General features: G+C 41.0%; 3 protein-coding genes and 1 long non-coding RNA gene across 7 annotated transcripts in view; 2 read left to right on the forward strand and 2 right to left on the reverse strand.

The window, feature by feature from the left end:
• The first annotated feature begins 165 nt into the window (after positions 1–165).
• LOC101736181 (nibrin) lies at positions 166–2737 on the forward strand. Its single transcript, XM_004925824.4, has one exon. It carries the CDS (start codon positions 785–787, stop codon positions 2639–2641), a length of 1857 nt encoding a protein of 618 aa, XP_004925881.2. The 5' UTR covers positions 166–784; the 3' UTR covers positions 2642–2737.
• LOC101736043 (ribosomal L1 domain-containing protein CG13096) lies at positions 2728–7877 on the reverse strand. Its single transcript, XM_004925823.5, has 5 exons — positions 7116–7877; positions 6653–6791; positions 5705–6131; positions 3708–3861; positions 2728–2857 (listed from the first exon to the last, which is right to left on the reverse strand). Exons 1-5 carry the CDS (start codon positions 7469–7471, stop codon positions 2761–2763), a joined length of 1173 nt encoding a protein of 390 aa, XP_004925880.2. The 5' UTR covers positions 7472–7877; the 3' UTR covers positions 2728–2760.
• Positions 7878–18162: 10285 nt separating this feature from the next.
• On the forward strand, positions 18163–20236 carry LOC134200397 (uncharacterized). 4 transcript variants are annotated; one of them, XR_009975292.1, is made up of 4 exons: positions 18163–18432; positions 18726–18954; positions 19211–19334; positions 19897–20236. It is a non-coding gene; the product is annotated as an uncharacterized LOC134200397 (long non-coding RNA). The 4 variants fall into 4 exon arrangements; XR_009975290.1 differs by having other exon boundaries at positions 18726–18887; XR_009975293.1 differs by having other exon boundaries at positions 18742–18887.
• A 107-nt stretch (positions 20237–20343) lies between these two features.
• LOC134200438 (uncharacterized) overlaps positions 20344–24379 on the reverse strand; it is a 400183-nt gene continuing 396147 nt past the window's right edge. Inside the window, exon 2 of the mRNA XM_062673359.1 lies at positions 20344–21230. Within this exon, the coding sequence (XP_062529343.1) occupies positions 20390–21094 (705 nt within the window). The 5' untranslated portion in view covers positions 21095–21230 and the 3' untranslated portion in view covers positions 20344–20389. The remainder of the gene's footprint in view (positions 21231–24379) is intronic.

Raw genomic sequence — 24379 nt, forward strand, 5'->3', positions numbered from 1 at the left:
AATTAATAGAAAATAAGTAGAAAACAGGAAAAAAAAATTTTTTTGAGGGGCTAACTTCATTCACCCATATATAGAGCAGACAAGGATGTATGGGCTTAGATCCCCTTGCCTTTCCTAACAAGGAAAAATTGTACAAAAAAAAAAAGTCTATGGTAAAGGACTGTTTGGCGGGAACGCGAGGAGTGAAGTTGTGTGATTTGTTTTAATTTGTCTATTTAGTGTTTCTTCGGGTTTAAATGTGTAATAATGGTGGTTTATTAAATGTTTAATATCTGTGAAAGTGCACGAATGTAGGAAAATGAAACAAAGCCGTTCGACGTAACTTCTCGGGATCCTCCAAAAAGTCCATTGAAAAAATCTCAATAAACGACCACCATTTTGATTACCATTTTGATTTGACCACTGAGATTATATTTCATCCCATATCATATCATTTTATTTAACTTAATTTCATCCCAGTTGATTAATGTCTCAAATTCTTCATTTCACTCCATTTCATAATTTTTCATAAAAATACCCATATCATAATTATCATCTCATCTCATTTCAATTCATTTCATGCCATGCCATGTTTTATATTAAATTAATCAGCTTAATTTCATTTCATAATATCATATTTCATAAAAAAATCTATAAAACACTAGGCTGTATGGTGGGATACCTTTGCCTTTCCATTTGGAAAAATAAAACTACTACTACTGTCTATGGTAAAAGCGTAGCTATTTACTGCTGTTTGTAATTTGTGTTGATAAATCTACAAACGATCTGATTTCAAGTTCTAAAGATGTGGTACTTAAGAGCCGAGAATGACGAAAGAGTATTGTACATTACCCCTGAAAAAAGGGAAGTGATTATAGGCCGAAGTCCTGATAAACAGATATGTAGCTTTCCTATAATTGATGATTCGTCGCTGAGCAGGCGACATGCTTCTTTAACGCTGTCTTCAAATAATTGTTTATTTGTGCAAGATTTGGATTCCAAGTATGGTACGTTCATTAATGATTGCACCGAAAAACTGACTACTAAAGTTCAACTCAAATCTGATGATATTGTGAAATTGGGAAAGCTTAATTGCATTTGGCGGGTTTACAATCTTGAGCTGGTAACATGTACATCAACATTTGAAAAAGAAAATCTTCTCCACCTCAAATCTATTCTGGATAAAATAGGAGGGCAACTAAAAAATGAATGGGATGATAGTTGTGGTTATTTAACCATGCCAGAATTGACTTTAACTATAGAAGTTGTTTTTGCACTAGTTCAAGGATCGTATATAGTAACCACTGAGTTTTGGAACAAATGCCTTGAATCTATACATAACCTTTCAATTCCACCAGACCCTCAATTATTTACTCCTGAAATTATAGAAACAACATCGAACAGAGAAATTGTTTCATTTTTGCCTAATGATAAAAGAAAGAGTTTATTTTTGGGAATAAAGTGTGTTTTCTTTTCTAAACCACAGTTTGAGACGTATAAAAAAGTCCTAGTTAAAAGTTCTGCAGAACCTTTGTTGTTGAGCGAGTCAAAACTAACAAAAGCTTCACTCTGTGAGCCAGATTTCATAGTCATACAATATAATATATCAAGTACAAGTCAAGAAACACAAGCTCAAAAAAACCAGATGTTAGAAATCATTTCATATTTAAAAAGCAAGGGTAAAAGAGTAATTCCTGATGCAGAAATTGGATCAGCCATACTTTATTGTTCTTTAAATAAATATTGCAATCCTGACTTCAATATTTCTAATGAAATACTTAAACAAACAGATCAAAATAAGATTACTAACATTTTGGCACCAGAGTCTCAAGAAATAACAAATATAAACAAAGAAGAACAAGTACTTCTCAATGAAACATTAGAAGTCACAAATAGTTTTAAGAGAAAGTTAAGTGAAGTAAGCAGTTATACCCAAAGCAACAAGAAATTTGCTTCTGGGACTAACAACATTGAAAATGATAACTGTAACAAAAGAAAAACTGAACATCAAGAATTTGATGATGTACAGAATCCTCCCAAGAAACTAGCCATGGAAATGAATTCATCTGAAAATGAGCTATTCAACTTTGTAAATCCTACCAATAAAAATAACAGCAAAACATCAGAAAAAAAACTAAATCTATCCAAACCAATGAAACGAAAAGCTGATGCTGATACAGACGATGATTTATTCAATTTTATAAAATTTAATGATAATGCAAAAGAGAATGCATCAAAACTGTGTAGATATGAAGATAAAGGCGATGAAGGAAACTCCACAGTGTCTATTTCAAATGTCAAGAAAACTATAACAACAGAGGAAATAATTGCTATGAGAGGAAAGAAACTTGAAGAATTAAAAAATTATACAAAGCCATATTCAGAGGTACAGCATTGGATTAAAAAAGAAATAAGTGATGACCTAAATCAAAAAATGAATGATCTTGACTTGGGAACCACTGTTGTTACTGTAAAAAGTGAATTGATAATAAAAAAAGAACCCGTAGAAATGCAGGAACCAGTATCATTAGTAAAAAATTTCAAAAAATTTAAGAAGGTTTGGCCGGTGAAAATGATGGTCACTGTTGTACCAAAAATAGAAAAAGACAAACAATTGAACGATGAAGTAAATTCTATGGTTTATACCCAGGACAATAACTGATACCTAAGCCATTAAGAATTGATTAAATCTATATTATGGATATCATTGTAAATGTTTTATATGTTGTTAAGCAAAATAAAGTCACATTCAATATTATTTAATTTTATTTTGTTAAGTCTTTATTCAGATTGGTCATCTTCTGCTGCATCTTTGTCTTCACTGTATTCATTTTCAGATTCAATTTCTTCATCTTCCTTAATTACAGTATTTATTTTCCTAGTAGAAAAAATTAAAATTAGCAAAAAAACAGTTTAGCCATCAATGTATTAATTTTTTTTTAAGAGATATTGTTTTTAATGAACCAAAGACAACTAAATAATTTACAGTGCCAGTTACTGAAATATAGCATTATAAATTAAAAGAAAAGCAATATAGTTATTTACTGTGAAAGAAGCTTTGGAGTTAGCTATTGAATTAGCTCTACTTTCCAATGAATATTGGACAAAAATGTTCATGAGTCAATGATGCATCAGATAAGCTGGCAATCCAAGGCGTTTTGGTCTAATGAATAAAGGAACAAAGGTGTTCCTGAGACTGATAAATCAGTTGAGCTTGCAAAGGCTTTATCATGGAAGCCATATATTATAATTTTATTTAGCCTCCCATCCTAGGAATAGATGCACAAATTGATTAGACAACACACCAAGGCACAACAATATACTAAAGAAGTTCCTCATTAATGAGCGCAAAGATCAGCTCTACATCAAGAATTGTTTTTTTTTATTATTCATCCAAAGAATAAGCGTCCTTCATTATTTACTACCTAGCCATACCTTTAATTCCAGACAGAGAAATTTTAGACTTCAACCTTTTTTCAAGGTGGAATGGGATTCAAATTGTAATATATATATATAGGATTCCATAATCACTAAGCACTAAGTAGATATGGGTTTTTATTGCCATTTACAGCAATGCGTAATAGGGGGCCAGATGCATTCATGGTATCTGCTTGTATCCTAAATAAACTTATTAGAACTAGGTGAGATTAGCTGCTATAGTAAAAATAGTCCTAGTTTGTGAAGTATCATACCTTTTTTTTGTATTCTTTATTATAAGTAAACTGTACCTCTTTTGAGTGTTGGGTTTTATAACATGTACTGTCCCGTCTGGTGCAACAGTCACTTTGCTACCTGGAATTGTTGACAATTCATCCTCTATTGTGTTGAAAGTTTTTGGTTTATTCTTTTTGATTTTGGGAGCATTAACTGTGTTTGATGATCCTGTAATATATTTAAACAATTTAATTTAATGTAATACGTTAGCATTGAGTTGTTTAGATTGATGTTGACATTTTTTTGGGTATGTGGGACATGACGATCTGCAAGTGTTGGTAGCAGACCGCAGGCCCTAGAAATTTTAGGGCCCTACCGCACTAAACGCGATTCCCCTACACTCTTACACCCGACGTCCGATCTCCGTTTTGGGTCAGAACCCGGTCAGAGTAGGGAGGTTCCCGCGGTCAACACTACAACCAGACATGCGGCGCAACCCCGAGAACGTCTGACCGACGGGTCGTTGAGACGATAATCGACGACCAACGACGCCGGTCTCCACGGTACGACTGCCCTAACAGGCCGCCCGGGCGATGCCGCTGGTGTTCCGCGATACCCCGCTGGGCCAGAACCAGCCTGCGGGGTCGGAACGCGATACACCGCCGACGAAAATGCGGACCGCATCGCAGGCCGCAGCTGCCGATGCGTCGTCCCGTCCTCTTGGTGCCAGCGCGCTAGAGTGACGGTAGCATGCGACGCAGCCTCAACTCCCTCAGGTCGCCCTGTGACCATCACCGGGAGGAGACTTCCTCTTCACAGGGGCCGGAGCTGGATAAACGCCCTCCTCCGACCCCGAGGTCGGCGGCGGTGGCACGGCGCCGAGAGGAAAGAAGAGCTCTCCCTCTCCCGTTCCACCGCCTCCTGCGAGATGGTGGACTCGTAAAAGTGGAGCATCGCCTGCCAGGGCTCATCACTGCCAAGCATCGTAAGCAAACAATTCCGGTCCTATTTTTGCAACGAGGACGCGGCTTAGTACAGTGCACTGGCTGCCCCACCTTTTAAACTAAAACGCACTATTCCTAGATGGCAGAAATAGGCAGGGTGGTGGTACCTACCGACGCGGGCTCACAAGACATCCTACCACCAGCAATTACGCAAATTATAATTTTGTACCTGGACCTAGAGTCCATCAGTAAGTATCTACAGTTGGCATCAATGCGCCACTTCGATAAACCGGCACGATACGAGAACCTCTCATCGTGGCAACCAGAAACTACATAGCTGATCCTGCGGATCAAATGATAAACATTCGACGTCGCCCAAAACACGTCATTTCGGATCCTCCCGATCCACTAACGGTGCTTTTAGGTACTACAAGCACCGGTCTTCGTTCTCGTCAAACCCGTCGCTTGCGACAAAGGGCTCGGCGAGTAAATTAACCCTCAGACACAGCCCAACTGAGTTTCTCGCCGGATCCCCTCAGTGGAACGCGTTTTCGATCCGGTGGTAGATTCTGCGAAGCACGGCTCTTGCTGGGGTTTGTGTTAGCAACGTCGTCAGGTTTGAGCCCCGTGAGCTCACCTACTAGTTAAGGTTACGCTGATATGGTCTCTATGGTAGACCATCAGCTTAAGTAGAAAAAAAAAGTACAAAACATTCGATCGACACAAACAGCCGATCAAGGCGGAGCTCTCTGTTTTTATCGTTGTACACTTGAAAGGGAATGAATGGAATTAATTGGAAAATTAAGTCTTAATTATTGTCACTATGGAAGGTAATGATAAATGACGAAGTAAATGATGAAGAGAATGGCATCCGTAACGCTGACGTCATCATTTAAAAAAATCCATAGGACCAGTCTATCTGTATACATATATATGTTTATTATACACTAAATGATTGGAATTCGCACAGCTCATTTGCTATTAAGTAGAGTGAAAATTGTAAATTTAATAGCTATCTCAAATATTTTAATTTAATCATTAATGGGACAGCCATAAGAAGTGGAAGAATCCAGTTCCTTCAACCTAATAGAGAACTGTTCATAAAAATAAAATTTAATATTACTTACTTAAAGTGAGATATAGTGGCACAGCTATAGACATCGGAATACATAGTGCAAGAGATCTTATATTGGCTTCACCCCCTGGATATCTAGTTCTCAATTGATCAACAAAAGAAATGACATTTTCTTGTAATGTATCCAGTGGCATACCAGTATGACCAAGAAGAATGGTTGATGTTATTCCAATATTTAAACGGAGAACTACAGTGCGTAAACCAACTTCAATGGCTTTCTTAAGGTCACGTTGGCCATGCAGTCTTACTGGTATTAACATATTATGTTTCTTGAAAAACATTTTTCCAAGCAAATGTGATGCATGGCTCAATATTCTGGTGTCGACCATGATAAAGTCATGTTGAGTTAATAATTTACGTTTTAACTCAAACTGATCATATTCTACCTTTACTTGCCTTAGTGGAAGTATTGTTTTTACCTGTAATATTACAAAAGTTAGCCATGATTGTAAAAATATGTACAATTTGTACCATAGTTTTATAATATTTTTTGTGAATGTGCTCACATCTGAGGTTAAGTGGCTACCAGAACTCAGATATCACCATTCACCTTAAGCATGAAGTTTAAATCTCAATATGTTGTATGTTGGTTCTCTTCATCAAACTGTATTACCGCAAAAGACTTGATGAAAGACTAACAAGACTAGTAACTCCAAATTTGGGTTTGGTACTATTTTATGTATTGTGGAAGTGAACATGTGTTCGTATATATTTCAGCAGAAATATTGACATTTACTTGTGGGATTTAAAAACAAGAATATTTGAATCTCTCAATATGAGTACACCGAAACCCTTATCCTAGGCCATGACTGCACCAAATTTTATTTTCACACTTGTAAGTCAACTTTTGTTTTTAAAATATGTATTAGATAAATTGAAAGTTAATGGCCCAGTACAAAATTATTTTTAAATTAAGACTAAAAATAGGTATGCATTTTACCTGTGTTACGCCAGATTTCCTTAATAATTCTTCCCAGTGATCAATTGTTGGCTCATGATCAAACCTTCTTCCTTTTTTCATATCAGGAACTATTAAACATATTTCACCTGTTGATGCTGCAGTGCTATTAGGTAGCACACTAGGCAAGGAAAATATATTACATTAATTTACTTACACTGTGTTCATTTTTTTAGTAGCAAAGCAATACAAAGAGCTGTTTTTAAAATAAAACTATCTCCCATTTAATAAATATGTCCATTTTTTATTGTATTACATTTAAATCAGAAGGCTCAGAAATGCTCACTGCTTCAAGAGGTTACTACAAACTTTCTAATCTGCATTTTAAGTGGTGGTATCATCACCTGATTTTCGTATCAAATATTATTCTGTTTTTAAATTTCAAGCTTATAATAAGGATTGTAGCCAGGTAAGGGATTGGGTAGGTAAACATGGCATTACTTACAATTTAATATTAGTTTGAACACTTTGTATCTTGATGCAGGATATCTCACAAAATATTGGTGACTCGTCATCAAGGATAGTATTTTTTTTCTTGTGGAGTATGGATAATTGCAGGATAGCAGTTAAACAAGAATTTACCACGTCGTTTGTCACACTCTTCGTTGGCATAATATACTTTTTCTTTTTCTTTATAATTGGTGCCGGAGTTGGATTTTGTACATAATTTTTCGGTTTTAATGCTTTTTCAGCTACAGATTTCTTAGGTTTATTTTTCTTATGCTTGACAACTTTGCTCCCTGCAAATACTTTGGTTTTCTTTTCTTTCTTTACCTTTATCTCCACAGACACCATTTTCATTAATAAGTACAAATACAAGAAAGTTGAACATGCGTTAATGAATGTACAAAACTTAAATGTTAATTTAAAATGGGAATTTATCTAAAATAGCAATTAGATACAGGGCGTAATTCCTTGAAATTCCAATATATATCGTCTTTAACTACGTATTTTTTGTTGTAAGCGGCGTAATTAGTGATAATAATGTGTTTAGGAAAATCTACTCTGCAATACAGTTCCACATGTCAACATAACCTAATTTTTTATTAGTTAATTCTTTGGCAACTCAACTTTTTAGCCATTTTCTTTTTTCAATATGGTAATCGGTTTTTTACCTCGCCAATATTAACTAAGTAATAAATTAATGTGATTAAACCCGAAGAAATTCTAATGTAACAAAGGTACATTAATTCGTACACGATGTTAGTTTTGTTTCCATCTACTGTGGCATATTGTAGTTACAGCTAGGTGCAGTCACTACCAACTTTTACTAACAACCAAGTTAAAGGACTTTTTGGCGGGAGCGCGAGGAGTGAAGTTGTGTGATTTGTTTTATTTTGTCTATTTGGTGTTTCTTCAGGTTTAAATGTGTATTAACTGTTTAATATCTGTGAAAGTGCACAAATGTAGGAAAATGAAACAAAGCCGCTGGACGTAACTTCTCGGGATCCTCCAAAAAGTCTACTTAAAAAATCTCAGTAAATGACCACCATTTTACTGAGATTATATTTCATCGCATATCATCTTATCTCATTTAATTTAATTTCATCCTAGTTGATTAATGTCTCAAATGAATCATCTTTATTTCATTTCACTCCATGTTATCATTTTTCATAAAAATAAGAATATTAAATTAAAATAATGGTTTATGAAAGGTTTTAGTTATAGGTCGTAAAATCTCTTAAATAAATAAAAACAAGATTTAATCTGTGGAAAATCTAAAAAGGCCGCCAAAACTATGGAGGGTAGAGGTAAGGAGAACTATCTCATATGGGAGATTTTGAAGTTAGTGACACTGTAATATAGACCTCAGATGTTTACTACCAAATTAATTTCGTCAATAAAACCTAGAATTATTGCTGTGGTAGAACGTGGAGACATCGATTGCATTTTCTTATCAGCTTTAAATAAAATACTTTTTGTGATTTTGTAGTGCTTACAGTTCTATTGTCCTTTTTCATTTATCTATTTTATTCTAATAACGTCCAGCGCCTTTTTTAAAATTTACCCGGTTGTTACTGTAGCGCCACCCTTATTTAGCAGAATTTAACGGACACTTTTTCACACACAGATACAGTTTTCCTTACCTGTACCCTCCATAGCCAAAACTAAACCATGTTTGAGGAGGCTTAAACGACAAAGGGAAGATCTTCCACCGAGCGGGTGATATTTGCTCGGTAGACCGACGGTCCGGATGTTGTTGTTCGGAACTTGTATATATGCAAGCTTATCTTGAAAATGTCGTAAGCGAGATTTAGGCATCTGTCAAATATCTTGTGTTCTGTGGTGGCTACCGCCACACCACTCCCCTCCGAGACTGGAGGTCGTGTCATTTAGTTAGCGTTGGCCGTGTTGAGATAGCTGCTCGAAGTCTGCGGTGAGTCGAGACTGAGCTTGAATGCTTTTTTTTTGATGATTGAAAGATTACTGGTGGCCCGGAGGCCTTTCCAGTTTCACCAGGACAGGTGGGCGAGCAAAGGCTCAGCCAGAAGGGGTGGAATTTGCTAACAGCTGCCCGAGCGCCTCCGAAGGAGACCTAACAACTCAAGAACAACTGCTTCGCGAATGAATCTACTGCCGGATCGAAATCGCGACCCGCTGAGAAGATCCGGCGAGAAACTCAGCGAGCTGATGCATGGGTTAGGTTGCACGTCGACCTCTTTGTCGAGTTCGACGAGTACGGTTACCGGGGTTCCTCAGCCTGCTCCTAGTGTTAGAACTGAAGGTATCTAATGCAAGAGTTATTGGATCTGATGGATCCGTAAGGACGTGTCTAGGGCGTCGACGGTGACTGGCTCCTGCATGATCAGGATTCGGGGAGTAGTCAGCGGCGGCTACGATAAGGCGATTATCATGACGCATAGCCTTATCGAAGTACCGTTCCGACGCTGACTTCATGTATTTCTGGATAGATTCGAGGCCTAAGTCGTCGTGTAGGTCAACGTTCCTCACGAACCACGGAGCTCCGACGGCTAACCTGCAAAAGCGGGATTGTAGAGATTGGAGGGTGTCTATGTGTGTGCGGGCCGCGTGAGCGAACACCACACTCGCGTAAGTCATGACGGGCCTTATGCAAGTTTTGTAAAGTATCACCTTGTTCCGAAAGGACATTTTACTCCGCTTACAGATCATGGGGTAGAGTCTACCGAGAATAAACGCGGCACGGTCACGGACTGATTTTATATGCGGGCGGAATGTCATCGATGCGTCCAGGGTAACGCCCAGGTACTTGACCTTCCTGGCCCAGGGTATGGGTTGTCTAAAGAGAGTAATCGGGGGTGTGAGATTCCTCCTCCTAATCCGGGAGGAAATCCGTGTGGAGCTTCCCCTCTGAAATAGCACCGCAGTACTTTTCGCTGGGTTGATGTCTATGCGCCATTTTCGGAACCACTGCCGTCGGCGAATAAAGCTAACTGGGTCGGCGGCGACCGGGGAATATCGTTGACGAATAAGCTAAATAGGAGGGGGGAGAGGACAGAGCCTTGCGGGACTCCAGCTGTGAGAGGTCGCGGGGAGGTGCGGGTTCCCTCGACTCGATATCGAAAAGAGCTTGAATGCTGCGTGATGAGGCAGTGTAGGTGCGTGCCGAAGGACCAGGAAGTGCGGTGAGTCGGCTACGATCGTCCTGTTGAGGCTGCGATGCTGGCTTTCTGTGGGACGACTGTCAATGAGTTGCTTTTATCTGCGAGAATGCGGGAATTGTGATAGCCGAAGTTCTTGATGCGCTGATGATGAAGTGTGAAGGTTGCAATTGTTCCGTCGCAGGTCACCAGTTTGGAGAGATATACGACAAAGGAAAGATCTTCCACCGAGCGGGTGATATTTGCTCGGTAGACCGACGGTCCGGATGTTATTGTTCGGAACTTGTATATATGCAAGCTTATCTTGAAAATGTCGTAAGAGAGATTTAGGCATCTTTCAAATATCTTGTGTTCTGTGATGGCTACCACCATACATGTAGGTATGTATATACCTATTTTAATTTTAAATCTTTAGAGTATTGTTACTTGCTAGTCCACTTTAAAACTGCAACTGCTTAGTGTTGGTCTGCATCGCTTTGTTAACTATTGACATATACGAGGTACGTCGATCCTCCAATTATTACTAATATATTCTACGGATTACTACTATTACGACCGCTCTGGTATAAAGTTAACAGCTAAAAAGAATACGAATAGTCGCTTCTGCTGTATATGCCGCCTTTCGTAGTGAGGTATCCCGGAGAGGACTATGGAGACACTGTCTACAGTGTACCTCACGCTGGTATATAGCCCAAGACAACACATTTTATATAACCAACCAAGACAGCAGAGTATTACGGTGCGACGTGGAAAATTTCTATTGCGGTGCAACTGGACCATTTGCCCTGTCTGAATTCTGTGTCTGTGGGGGCCGATATGTTTTTTTTTTAATTCCGAGCATTTTCATATTTATTTAAACCTTTTAAACCTTCTCTGGACTTCCACAAATAATTCAAGACCAAAATTAGCCAAATCGGTCCAGCCGTTCTCGAGTTATACCGAGACTATCGAACAGCAATTCATTTTTATATTTAAATATAACGATAATAATAATAATATAGAAGAAGAAGATAGAAGATATAAAGTGGGGATATGACTAGTATTATCTGTCATTTCGTACTTTCTAATACGAGTATGTATTGAGACAGTGCGAGTTAAGTTAATGATCACAGCTTCACAGGACGCGCAGCTGCGGGCGTTCTCGTGCGGTCACAACTCTCTAGAGTGTCTGCGGGTGGTGGTTCAACATAAAAGTGTTTCATTAAATAGCTTGCGTGTTTTAATATTCAAATGTTTCCTTTGCTCTTTGTTTTAGAAATATATGTTGACTTGATTGTGTATTTTTTTTAATAAATGCAGTAGCTTATAATGTCAAAATCATTAGGCACCTACTTGCTTAAATTTTTAAACTTAATGTATACTGAAAAAAAATCTATGTGGATTCAGATTTTTTTATATAAAATGCCTTCTGACATTGAAACACTATGGTACATTAGGTGGCGTGCGAGCAATAACAACCCACGTTGAACCCAGCTTTAAAATTTCCTTGCAGTATGGATTTGAACGTTGAAGTCGTCGTGGACTAACGGGTAAGACGTCCGGTGCATTCGTGTTGAGCGATGCACCGGTGTTCGAATCTCAGGCGGGTACCAATTTTTCTAATGAAATACGTACTCAACAAATGTTCACGATTGATTTCCACGGTGAAGGAATAACTTCGTGTAATAAAAATGAAACCCGCAAAATTATAATTTGCGTAATTACTGGTGGTAGGGCCACTTGTGAGTGCGCGCGGGTGGGTACCACCACCCTGCCTATTTCTGCCGTGAAGCAGTAATGCGTTTCGGTTTGAAGGATGGGGCAGCCGCTGTAACTATACTTGAGACCTTAGAACTTATATCTCAAGGTGGGTGGCGCATTTACGTTGTGGATGTCTACGGGCTCCAGTAACCACTTAACACCAGGTGGGCTGTGAGCTCGTCCAACCATCTAAGCAATAAAAAAAAAGAATGTTTTTGTCAATTGTTAATATTTTTTTTTTTTTTTTTTTTTTTTATGATTGAAAGTTTACTGGTGGCCCGAAGGCCTTTCCAGTTTCACCAGGACAGGTGGGCGAGCAAAGGCTCAGCCAAGAGGGGTGGGATTTGCTAACAACTGCCCGAGCGCCTCCGAAGGAGACCTAACAACTCAAGAGCAATTGTTTCGCGAATGAATCTACTACCGGATCGGAATCGCGACCCGCTGAGAAGATCCGGCGAGAAACTCAGCGGGCTGATGCATGGGTTAGGTTGCACGTCGACCTCTTTGTCGAGTTCGACGAGTACGGTTACCGGGGTCCCTAAGCCTGCCCCTAGTATTAGAGCTGAAGGCATCTAATGCAAAGGTTATTGGATCTGATGGATCCGTAAGGACGTGTCTAGGGCGTCGACGGTGACTGGCTCCTGCATGATCAGGATTCGGGGAGTAGTCAGCGGCGGCAACGATAAGGCGATTATCATGACGCATAGCCTTATCGAAGTATCGTTCCGACGCTGACTTCATGTATTTCCGAATTGATTCGAGGCCCAGGTCGTCGTGTAGGTCAACGTTCCTCACGAACCACGGAGCCCCGACAGCTAACCTGCAAAAGCGGGATTGTAGGGATTGGAGGGTGTCTATGTGTGTGCGGGCCGCGTGAGCGAACACCACACTCGCGTAAGTCATGACGGGCCTTATGCAAGTTTTGTAAAGTGTCACCTTGTTCCGAAGGGACATTTTACTCCGCTTACAGATCATGGGGTAGAGTCTACCGAGAATAAACGCGGCACGGTCACGGACTGATTTTATATGCGGGCGGAATGTCATCGATGCATCCAGGGTAACGCCCAGGTACTTGACCTTCCTGGCCCAGGGTATGGGTTGTCTAAAGAGAGTAATCGGGGGTGTGAGATTCCTCCTCCTAATCCGGGAGGAAATCCGTGTGGAGCTTCCCCTCTGAAATAGCACCGCAGTACTTTTCGCTGGGTTGATGTCTATGCGCCATTTTCGGAACCACTGTCCTAGGGCTAGGGCTGCGCTCTGAAGCTTCTTCGCGATTAGGGACTTATTTCTACTAGAATAGTAAACAGTCGTGTCGTCGGCGAATATAGCTAAATGGGTCGGCGGCGACCGGGGAATATCGTTGACGAATAAGCTAAATAGGAGGGGTGAGAGGACAGAGCCTTGCGGGACTCCAGCTGTGAGAGGTCGTGGGGAGGAGCGGGTTCCCTCGACTCGATATCGAAAAGAGCGGTTCGACAAGAAGTCCCGTATGATGAGCACGAGACTATCCGGCACGCCCATGTTGAATAGTTTGAAAATCAAACCATTGTGCCAGACTTTGTCGAACGCTTTTGCAACGTCGAAGAAGAGAGCTCCCGTGTATAACGGTTTTGGTCGATTAAGCCCCACAAGAATGTGCTCCGTGAGGCGGTGCACCTGTTGAACGCATGAGTGATTTGTACGGAATCCGAATTGTTCATCGATAAGAATGCCCTTGGATGAGACGAAGTCTCTGAGGCGTTTGTAGAGCAGACGCTCATACAGTTTGCCTAGAGACATGAGGAGGCTAATCGGGCGGTAGCTCGTCGGATGATTTTTTGGTTTACCGGGTTTATGTATGCCGATAACGTCCGCTTCTTTCCACACCGCGGGAAAGATACAGTTCGCCATAGCGGCATTGAAAATAGATGCCAACATCACGATGAGTTGGACGGGTAGAAGTTTAATAACGCGGTTGGATATACCGTCGGAACCGGGAGCCTTGCGAGGACGTAGGTCTTTGATCAAGTCTTTAACTTCCATCGGGGTGACGGGTGGTAACGCATCAGAGGGTGGCAAGGAGGCTCTGCGTTCTACCTCACTGTCTACTAATTCTACATGAACAGGGTCCACGGATTGAGTGCTGGGCGTGCACTGGGTTTGCAATGTATCGGCCAGCAGCTCTGCTTTTTCGTCATCATCGAACGCCGCGAGTCGGCCTGAGGGGCCTACGAGGGGGGGCATAGTTACTACCGTATCCGATTTGAGAGTACGAGCTAAGCGGTAGTAAGACCTTTGGGAGGGCGCGAGTCCTTCTAAGAAATCAGACCATCTGGCATCTCGGACTTCGGCGATGCGAGACTTTACGTCGCGTTGTAGGGCACGCATTCGAATACGATTTTCCGCGGTAGGATACCTGTCGTAGGCGCGTATCGAGGCGTTCTTAGCTCTAAGGAGTTCCCTAATATCGTCGGACAATTTGAAGCGGTGAAGGAAGTCCTCCGCTACAACTTGTTTCGATGACCTATCTAATGTCGAGGTGATGTGTGACGTTAAGATGTCTATGGCTTCAGCGGTATCCTGAGGAGACGGGATAGAGTCCGGGTTAAACGGGAGCGATGGTGGATCAGATTCAGCCAGGCTGATGCCCAGCGTGTGCCAATCCACCACAGTCCTCGTGACGGGAACGGAATCGGGAGCGCGACCGAGCTTCATAACGACGGGACGGTGGTCTGAATCTAACTCTGAAACTACTTCGATCGAGTGTAAGCGCAGAGTTACGTTTTTTAATAACGCTATGTCGAGTATATCCGGGCGATGCGCGATATTTAGCGGGTAGTGAGTCGGGGTTAGCGGAGCGACGATATCGAAGGCGAGATCATCGACTAACGCGTCAAGCCGCCTGCCATTCGGGGTTGTGGTGTGTGAGTTCCACCTGATGTGTTTACAATTAAGGTCGCCCGCCAGAATGACAGAGCTCCCCATACCGAGCAGCGCCTCGATATCACTGCTTAGAACGATCTTATCCGGTGGAAGATAAACGGACGCGATAACGATCGGCGCGTGTCCCGTCAGTGAGATTCGGCACACTGATGCTTCGATATTAGCGAGCGCGGGAGGATCGAGCGGGACGCAATGCAGGGCTCTTCTATAGTAAATGACGGTACCACCACCACGGGCAGAGAGCCTGTCGTTCCTGACCATGTTATAGTTCGCGATTTTAGGGTCACGGCGCGCGGGCTTAAGTAGGGTCTCCTGCACTAAAAAGATATCAATTTGGTGGTCACGCAAAAAGTCAGAAACCTGATCACGTTGATTTGCGAGACCGTAAGCGTTAAAAAATCCTATCGTTACGGATAGGGGCTTTATTCTACTTATATACGCCATTGATTACCGGCGGAGTGAGGGGAGGACGTACGTATTTAATGACGCGTATACGTCGGCGTATTCCTGCACAACGGCGATAAAGTGTTGTGCAGTGGAGGCAGCGCGAATGGCGTCGCCCAAAGCGTTAACGCGCTCAAAGTTGATCGACTGAAAGAAGTCGATCGCTAAAGCGAGATTGTCGGACGCGGTCGGAGGGCAAGTCGCGGGAGAGGGACGAGTCGCGGGGGCGGGACGAATCGCGGAGGAGGGAGTTGTAGCCGTGTTCGTGTACGGCAGCGGTTTTGCCCAGGCCGAGACACTGGGCACCGCCGCCGGAACGAACGCTGGCTTAGCCTGCGACGCAGAGGGTGCCGAGGCTTTGATGTCTGGGCCGGAAGCTCGGAGGCGGTTTTGGCGGGCGACGCGGCGATTTATTTTAGGGGCTCGGGGGCAACCACGGTAATTCGCGGGGTGACCCTGTGTTCGACACAGGACGCAGCTAGGCGGTTCCGTCGCGGTTTTTTGGTCGCGAGCGCAGAGGGCCGTGGCGTGATCGCCCAAACACTTAACACATCGGGGGCGCGCGTGACAGTTACGGGAAGAGTGCCCGTACAATTGACAGTTATGGCACTGGCTAGGAGTGCCTTTTTTATGGGGGGCTTCGACAGCGATACCAGAGAGCCTACAGACGGTCTGTGTGTTAAAGATTTTCTTACCCTCGGGGGTAGGCTGGAGAGCGACTAGAACCATATTATATGGCTCTCTACCGCGACCGGTGTGCATACGGTGCACAGAATTCACTGGTAGGCCTTGTTCTAACAGGTCGGCTTTTACGAGCTCTACATCTAACTCTTTAGGGATTCCGCGTATTACAACGCGGAGCTCGCGCTCCTCCTGGAGCGTATACGTATGGAAACTTATACGCTCCTTACGGAGGTAAGAAGAGAGGGCCCTATGGTCGTCGGGTGTTTGAACCTTAATTTGAATGCCGTTCGCGAGGTTACGGGCATTCGTGAAATTTATATTTTTGGCCTTAAGGGCCAGGCAAACTCGATCCCAAGCTGCCTTCTCCTGAAGGATAACCGGGGGAGGGGTCTGGGTTTTATTTTGTGCCACCGGACGCGGCGACGGAGTGGCACGGGCTGGGGGCGCAACGGGAGTCTGAGGGCGGGGGCGCGACGCGTTCACGGCTTTGCTAATTTTAGCGGCCGCGGGAGCTCGAGACTCCGCGGCACGCTTCTTACCCTTCTGTACCAGGGTGAATCCATCCGTCGATGAGGCGGGGGCGAGGTCGACCTCCATGTCCGAGTCAGAGTCGGAGCACGAGGAGGCGGGTGCAGGCGACCTACGAGCAAGTGTAGGTGTTTTAGAGGGCGCGACGGAGGCCGCGGATGATCGCTCAGCTGAAACGATGGTCACGGCGGACGACGCAGCAGCTTTTCTCGCCAGTATAGGCGACACGGGAGCGGCAGGCACGACAGAGGCTGCGGTGCTCAATGCAGAAGCTCTGCACGCAGGTACAGGCGACGCAGGAGCAGCGAGCGCGGCGGAGTCCTCGAGAGGGCTCGCAGTGTGATTGGCCTTGAAGGCCAAAAACTCCGAGGCGAGCTGTGGGTGGCGAAGTCGGAGGAATTCCGCGAATACAGCGTCCATGATCGCTGAGTACCCAGGTGGGGCGGCCCCGGGTCTTGAAAACACTCGCCTTGCGGCGAGGCCCCAACTTCTCGGACCTGAGCGGTTCTATTGAACACAGGTGGCAATGCGGCGCGATTACTACAGGACAAAGAAAAAGCACAACAAAACAGAAATTACGAAAAGAAACAAAACAAATAAATACTTGCAGGAAACCACTTTGTCGGCAGATGTACCACGAACACAGAAACAACAAAAGGAAACAAAACAAATAAAAACTTCCAGAAAGAGCACTTAGTCGGCAGATGTACCACAAACACAGGCCGCGCGAACAATGGCCGGGCTAACAAAAGCCGGGCGAACAAAGACCGGGCGATCGAGTGGACGATGAGCACGTCCGCACGTGACGGGTGCCTCTATCGGAATGAATTGTTAATAATTAATAGGTCGTTGGATGTTAAGACATCTAATATAATATTCAGTATTTACCTAATATTCATAATTTAACTAATTTGCCCCTTTTCAAATGATTTAAATGTAATTCATATATTTGACTGAGAAATGTGGTAATCGAATCCCGAAATATATAATAATATGTACATTGCTCACCGAGACAGTTACGGTCTAATTCCGATAAAAATAATTTTATTTTGTTATGAATAGAGGTTCTCCATACCCTTACATTAGTAATTGAATTTTGTACAATAGATTTCCTTTTCTAAAAATAGTGCGGCACTACCGAAAGCGGTGATGGTTAGGTAAAAAAGATTTAGGAAACATTGTAGCTAGTCTGATGATTTGAATATAATGTGTATTGAGTTTCTTTAAACTGTAATGTAAACTTAAACTGTACTGTAATGTACTTTAAAATGTAATTACTTTTATTTACATTTACCCACAGCTTCATCATGTAGATGTTATTTTTGCCATTCGGAATGTAAATTACTTGTGTTGTTTGGAATACAAAGAACCGTTAACAACGTAGTATGTTGATCCACATATTGCCAACTGAATACGTAAAAATTTTAAATTTTTGAATACTCTGTGTTTGAACAATGTAAAGTTTGAAAATAAACAATGCAATAGGTAACTGCTTATGTTTCGAAATATCTTTACTATTTGATAATGTGTAAGATTGCTTGCTCATCATAAGATTTTGTGACATTACGAAAATAATCTGCTATCAGCGCATGAGACACAATCTGACATAATTACAATATTGTGGTTATTTATTCTTGGAAGTCGAACAATGGCGTTTATTTTATTGGTCCTCGCTGATGTGAGGTTTCGCTTGCTTTGCTCATGTATGTGTTTTAATCTTAAGAATATTCTTTACTCTTAGCGAAGAGATAAAGAAGTGGTGAAGAATCAATGAGCTTTTACTGTTTGGAACGGCAATATTTTATTCAAAGGATAGGGCAGGCTTTTGTGTTATTCAGCAGAAGCTAAGATGAATTATTGAAGGTGAGGTAATCATTTCGTTCGCCAAAAAATACTGTAAACAATGAAAAAAGTGTCTCAACGACCCCGAAGGCTGCGAAGTAAATTATTTATGAGAATGCAGGCAAGTGAAATGTAGACAATGTAGAACGCTGGGAAATATTTTAGGAGGAAGCCGTAGCTAATATGCTATAGTTGTAATCTGGCGCTTTGACTTCTTAAGATGGGAAATAGTTGAAAAAAAGGCTTTGAATAGTTTTTAATTTGTAATCGTTTGAAGCTCAGCGTTTTCAGAGTACAAAAAACAAAAATTTCAGTGTTTCGTGTGTGCAGCTTAATTCAAGCAGCTGGCTAACCTAGCAGTCAACTTGCGGACCGTCTAGCCGATTTGCTTGGTCTTTTCGGACTGGACGGAGCGTACCACGGATGCTTCACCTCCAGGGTTTTGCAGGTCCTACCTGGACACGGTACTTCGGGAGGTACCTACACTGGATCCTAGTTAAGTTGATCGTTGAGTGCCTTCACCTTGGATACTACGATGATACGGTAAAGCACACGCTTGTTTCTTTCCCCGTATGGGAGGGGTGTTTTCGTGACAAAATTGGGAACAAGCGACATTTTTTTCCGAAGCGATGATCGTAGCAGCTCGTGATGTTTGAATTCTGCTAATGCACCATTTTGTAGAAACGCGCCGGTTATGCGAGTAAGAGAATTTTGTCCTCATTCTATATTCACCCGTCACTGCCTATCAGTGGCTATCCACTATGAGAAAGAATTAATGCTCGACTCCTGATTTATCTAGGTGCTTCGGGTCACGTCGCCTGCCAGTTTGGGGATTGACGAAAAATATCCAAGAGGACCACGTGTAAACTTAGGGACCGGATGACGCAGTATTGCACTGCCCAACTTACGTTGGTTTTGACCTAGTGAGTTATCCCGGTTTATGAGTTAACAGCCATGTCTAATCGGGCTTCAGAGAGAGCGCGAGAGCCAGCGGAGGTATTGCTACGGACACTGGACTGACGTCCCATGGAGTAAAGTAATCAGAAGAGATGTGCAGCACGCCATACGCTTAGCCACACCTCCGTTGCTTCGACCGATTTTCGTCTGGCGACATTAAGGCTTGTTGACTTATTTCGACTCTATTTTGGTTGGTACATACACATAAATTCCAATATACAAAGATCGTCGCCCCTTGCTCGTTTTATAAATACTCATGATAAAAAAAAAGAAGGCGCTATAAAATATGTGCGCTCGGAAATATCAGTGTCTACTCAGTGGTTGAACCTTTGACTATATACCTACACGTGTATATAAACAAAGGATTGAACAGAATATTGTTTTTTAGTCTTTATTCTATATTCGTCCTAATTTCGGTTTTCAATTTTAATTGTAAATAAAAATAGTGATATAGATGATGAATATCAATATAAACAATCAATATATACATAGGTACATAGACGACTAAAAACGTAACCCTTCGTTTAGGCTTTGCTGCTGTCAGATAAGAAAAAAAACTGAAGAAGTCAAAACCCGGAAGACGCACACTGAAACCTTCTGTAATGATGATTAACTTTAAATAATATAAAATGAAATTAACAATTTTTGAATCTTCTTTAACATCGATCTGATGATATCTACTCTTACGTGCTCTCGTACTTATCTTTTATGTTTTACACTTCTTTTCATTAAACAAAGTGAGTATTCGTTTTTTTTTCGATCCTTTAAAAAATATCTTTGTATTGTACTAGACGAACTGAATGAAATTATAATGACCGCTTTTTTGACTGGGTTCGCAAACCTATTAAGATGGATTGATGTGATAAAATCAAATGAGTACATTTAAATTATTATCATATATTATGTATAGTTTATACAGGGTGGCCCATAAGTCCTTTGATATGAAAAAAAATTATTAAAATAAAACTAATTACATTATGAATTAAATTTTTATTTACATAAAAAGCTTAAAAAACGGGAATTATTTTTTGAAAATAACATCTCCTAAATGTAATCCGTTGCGATCACGGCACTCTTGCAAACGACGTCTAAAATTGTCGATGACTGCGCGGCACGTCACTGCTGAAATGCTTGTCATTTCTCTGCGGATGTTTTCTTTTAGGGCCTCAATTGACCGCGGGTTTGTGTCGTATACTTTAGCCTTAAGGTAGCCCCACAAAAAAAAATCCATCGGGGTCAGATCTGGACTACGTGGAGGCCAGGAAATGTCTCCTCTCTTAGAGATAACTTTGCCAGGAAAAAGTTGACGGATAACGGGCATAGCAGTGTTAGAGGTGTGAGAAGTGGCCCCATCCTGTTGAAACCACGTCCTGGCATTAAAGCCTGAAAAGTTTTGCAATTCTGGTATGAAAAACTCTTCGATCATAGCCACATATCGCTTACGAGTTGACTGTGTCGGATTTTCGCGAATAGACTGTGTCACTGTGTCTATGTTTTGTTCCGTACGTGACGTCCTTGGGCGACCCAACCGCGGTTTATCTAACGTCGAACCGGTCTCCTCGAACTTAGCAACCCAGTTCTTAATCGTTTGAAGAGTTGGAGTGTCGTCAAAGTTGTGTAAACCTTTGTGTTCTCGAAATTTACGCCGCGCAACGGTTGCCGAATTGTCGTTTTTATAAAACTCGCGCACACAAAACGCACGGTCCGCTCCGGTAAAACGCTCCATCGCGACTAAATTCCCAGAAACCGAAGTTACTCCCCCCGCTTCCCCTGCACCGCTCACGCGCGCCCTGTTCGTTTTATTCAAATTTTACTTTTCAAAGGACTTATGGGCCACCCTGTATTTATTATTATTATATAAACTGTATAATGTCCATAGGCCCAGGTAAGCACTTAACACCAGGTGGACCATGAGCTCGTTGAGCCATCTACGCCATAAAATAACACCAGTACAATAGGTACTTAGGTACTGAAGGAAAGTTTCTAATCGTGATTAATATCTTAAGATTGTATAACTGTACTCACCAAATAGATGGACCAAAAACAATTAATTGTTTCTGAAAGTATTTTATTTTAATTTACTTTTCAAAGTGATTTTTGTGAATATTTGAAGTCAAATACATAATCACGGTGTAATATAAATGTTTCCTTTTCTATTTAGACAATCTCTTTATCAAAACAATCCCCTGAAAATTAAGTCAATTCTAAGTCACGGACCTTTTTAAGCTAGACGTAGAAAAATGAGGTCATTAGTTTGATTAATTTGCGTTCTCTTTTTACATTTCGACATCATTTTCGTTACCAATTTAAGTAATTGATACTTGATTACGCTTCTCGTTTTCCTTGACGCACTAATGTTCTTATCCTGTTTATTGAAGCCAAGTTCAACTGCTGCTAAGGGGTTAAAGGAGTTTGTAGTTACCATTATATGAAACCTTTTTTACTACCATAGAATTAAGCAGTGATAACGGTTGCTCTATTCTCCAAAAAACAAACATACCAAAAAACTTCCTAGGCGGCACGCCTCAGAAAAAAAGTTACTTTCGACCACGAGACGATTTTTTTTTCCATTGAGCAACATTTTAATAAGATAAATGGGTAAGTTTTATACTCAAAGCCAATAGAGTATAACGTAGGTATTTTCCGGCTTCAGTGAAAGTTCAGTGGAGTGTTAGCTATCAGGGAGTGACTGAGCTATATGTTTGTGAAAAAGGTATCCAAGCATCGGTCCCGTCGCGCGTCTCAAATATATTCAGTGTATAATCTATGGTCGCGCCCGTCGGAGCAAAAATGCGTTAAAGTTTCATAGTAGGTAGCTCTTATGTTCTATATTTAATACCTTAACTTTAGTTCCATAACTAATAACCTTTCGTTAAGTTTATTTAAAGTTAAAGATTAACGTAGCTTAAGGCAGTATTTACATGTAAATAATGGCGCAACGGTGGCGCTTGAATCACCAGCTACAGTAATTTTTGCGGTAAAACTTGATTTCAAATAACAAATTAATAAATAATAGACTACATTAAAATGAGTTTTCAAAGCTTTCATTCTCAATAAATATGGAAAGTAAAAACGAAAAAAAATTGTTGTTTTATGTTTTTAAGCCTTTTTTTTTAAAGTATAAAAAATTGTGAGTCATCATATACAGTCAAACCTGGATAAGTGAGAGTTCAAGGGAGCACAATCTCATTCTCGCTTATAGAGGTTTCTCACTAACCCGAGTTTCTCGCTAATGCTTCCTCTAAAATTCATTTCGCGATTTTCCGGATTCAAACGCAATAACTATTTTAAGTTTATCACTTAAAGACAGTACTTCAATTTTCCGTTTTGACATGATACAGAATAGAATTTTCCTTCACAATTGATTAACGATAAACTGAGTAAGTCCGACAAACAGGACGCGTGTCCATTCGAAAATAATGCAACAAAATAACAACGTTATTTAGTTCCACGAAATAGAATAGGTTCAATATTGACGAGAAAACAATACAAAAACAATGGTAGGAAGTTCCATGAAAGTTAAGAATGAGTCATAAAATAGAAGATGTTAAATTTGTAATTTGTTTTGTCATTTGTTCCTCCTAATAATATAAATAAATAAAGCTCGACTGTCGCTTATAGAGGTATAGATAAGTAGCAGTCTCACTTACGGAGGTCCATAAGAGAAAAACGACTCTCTCTTACAGAGGTTTCTGTTTCTCGCTAATAGAGGTTTTGGGAGCTTAAAATGACGGGTCCTGGTTATTACTCTCACTTATAGAGTTTTCTCACTTATCCAGTTCTCACTTACCCAGGTTTGACTGTATTATTTTAGGTTATACTTTAACTGCGAATAGCTTTTAACTGAGTTGACTTAGCAAAAAATTATTTCAGACCTTTTTGTAGGCCGTTTAAATCCCTACAAAAAGTTGTATTTCTTTTTACTACACGATAATTCGTTGAGATACAATAAAATGAGAAAAAGAAAAAAAAACCTGTGTTATTTAAATGGGAAATAAAAAATCACGATACGGCACCTCTAAATATTAATATTAAGAGCTCAAACTTTACAAGAATTTTTTTTCGTCATCTTGGACGATATTTTCGTAGTACCTTAAGGAAAAAAAAGTTTTTTTGCCCACCCTAATATATACATATATTATTATATATACATATTATAAACATATATGTACATACATACATAATATGCCATGGATGTGCAGGAAGTAAAGTCGCTCCGGGCGGACGAAGCGTCGCGACGCTACGAAATACGATCCCAGCAGTGTGCTCTATCGATTACACTCGTATCATTGTAATTTCACTGTTAGTTGTTCCCGAACAAAGACCTTAATGGAAAAACACTATTATGCCTCTCAGTCTGTAGTTCATATTAGAAGCTGAAACTGATGTTATTGTCTGTTTTATCTATGTATAAAAAATGTATAATTATGTAAAGTTTTGTAAGAACTATGTAAAATTCTATGTATCGTATGTATACTATGTATAAAAATTATATGGTTCGCCTCATCGTTACTATTTAGTTAACTAAGAATAATTTAAATTAATTGTTTCCTTAATATTGATAATGTTGGTTAGCTATTAAAAGTCCAACGCGTGTAAACAATTATTTATAACGGTATTCAAAAGAATTCTTGACTAAGTTATGGCCACCTTTCTACTATAAATAGGAGTGACTATTGTCGCACAAGACCGGTCATCGTCCTCGCTGAACCCGTTGCTTGCGACGATGGGCTCGACGAGTAAATTAACCCACAGACACAGCCCACTGATCGCCGGATCTTCTCAGCGTTTCCGATCCGGTGGTAGATTCTGCTAAGCACTGCACTGTCAGTGCTAGCAACACCTCTGGTTTGAGCCTACCTTGAGCTCAGCTAGGGTAACGCTGATATAGCATCTCAAGGCTATCAGCATAGGTAGAAAAAAATGCACAAGACATTCCGTCTCGAGTAGCCCAACGGGGCGGAGCTCATTGTTCTTATTGTTGTACGCTTGAAATTCAATAAGTGGAATT

The sequence above is a fragment of the Bombyx mori genome, chromosome 17, assembly GCF_030269925.1.
Source record: "Bombyx mori chromosome 17, ASM3026992v2".
Lineage (NCBI taxonomy): Eukaryota > Metazoa > Arthropoda > Insecta > Lepidoptera > Bombycidae > Bombyx > Bombyx mori.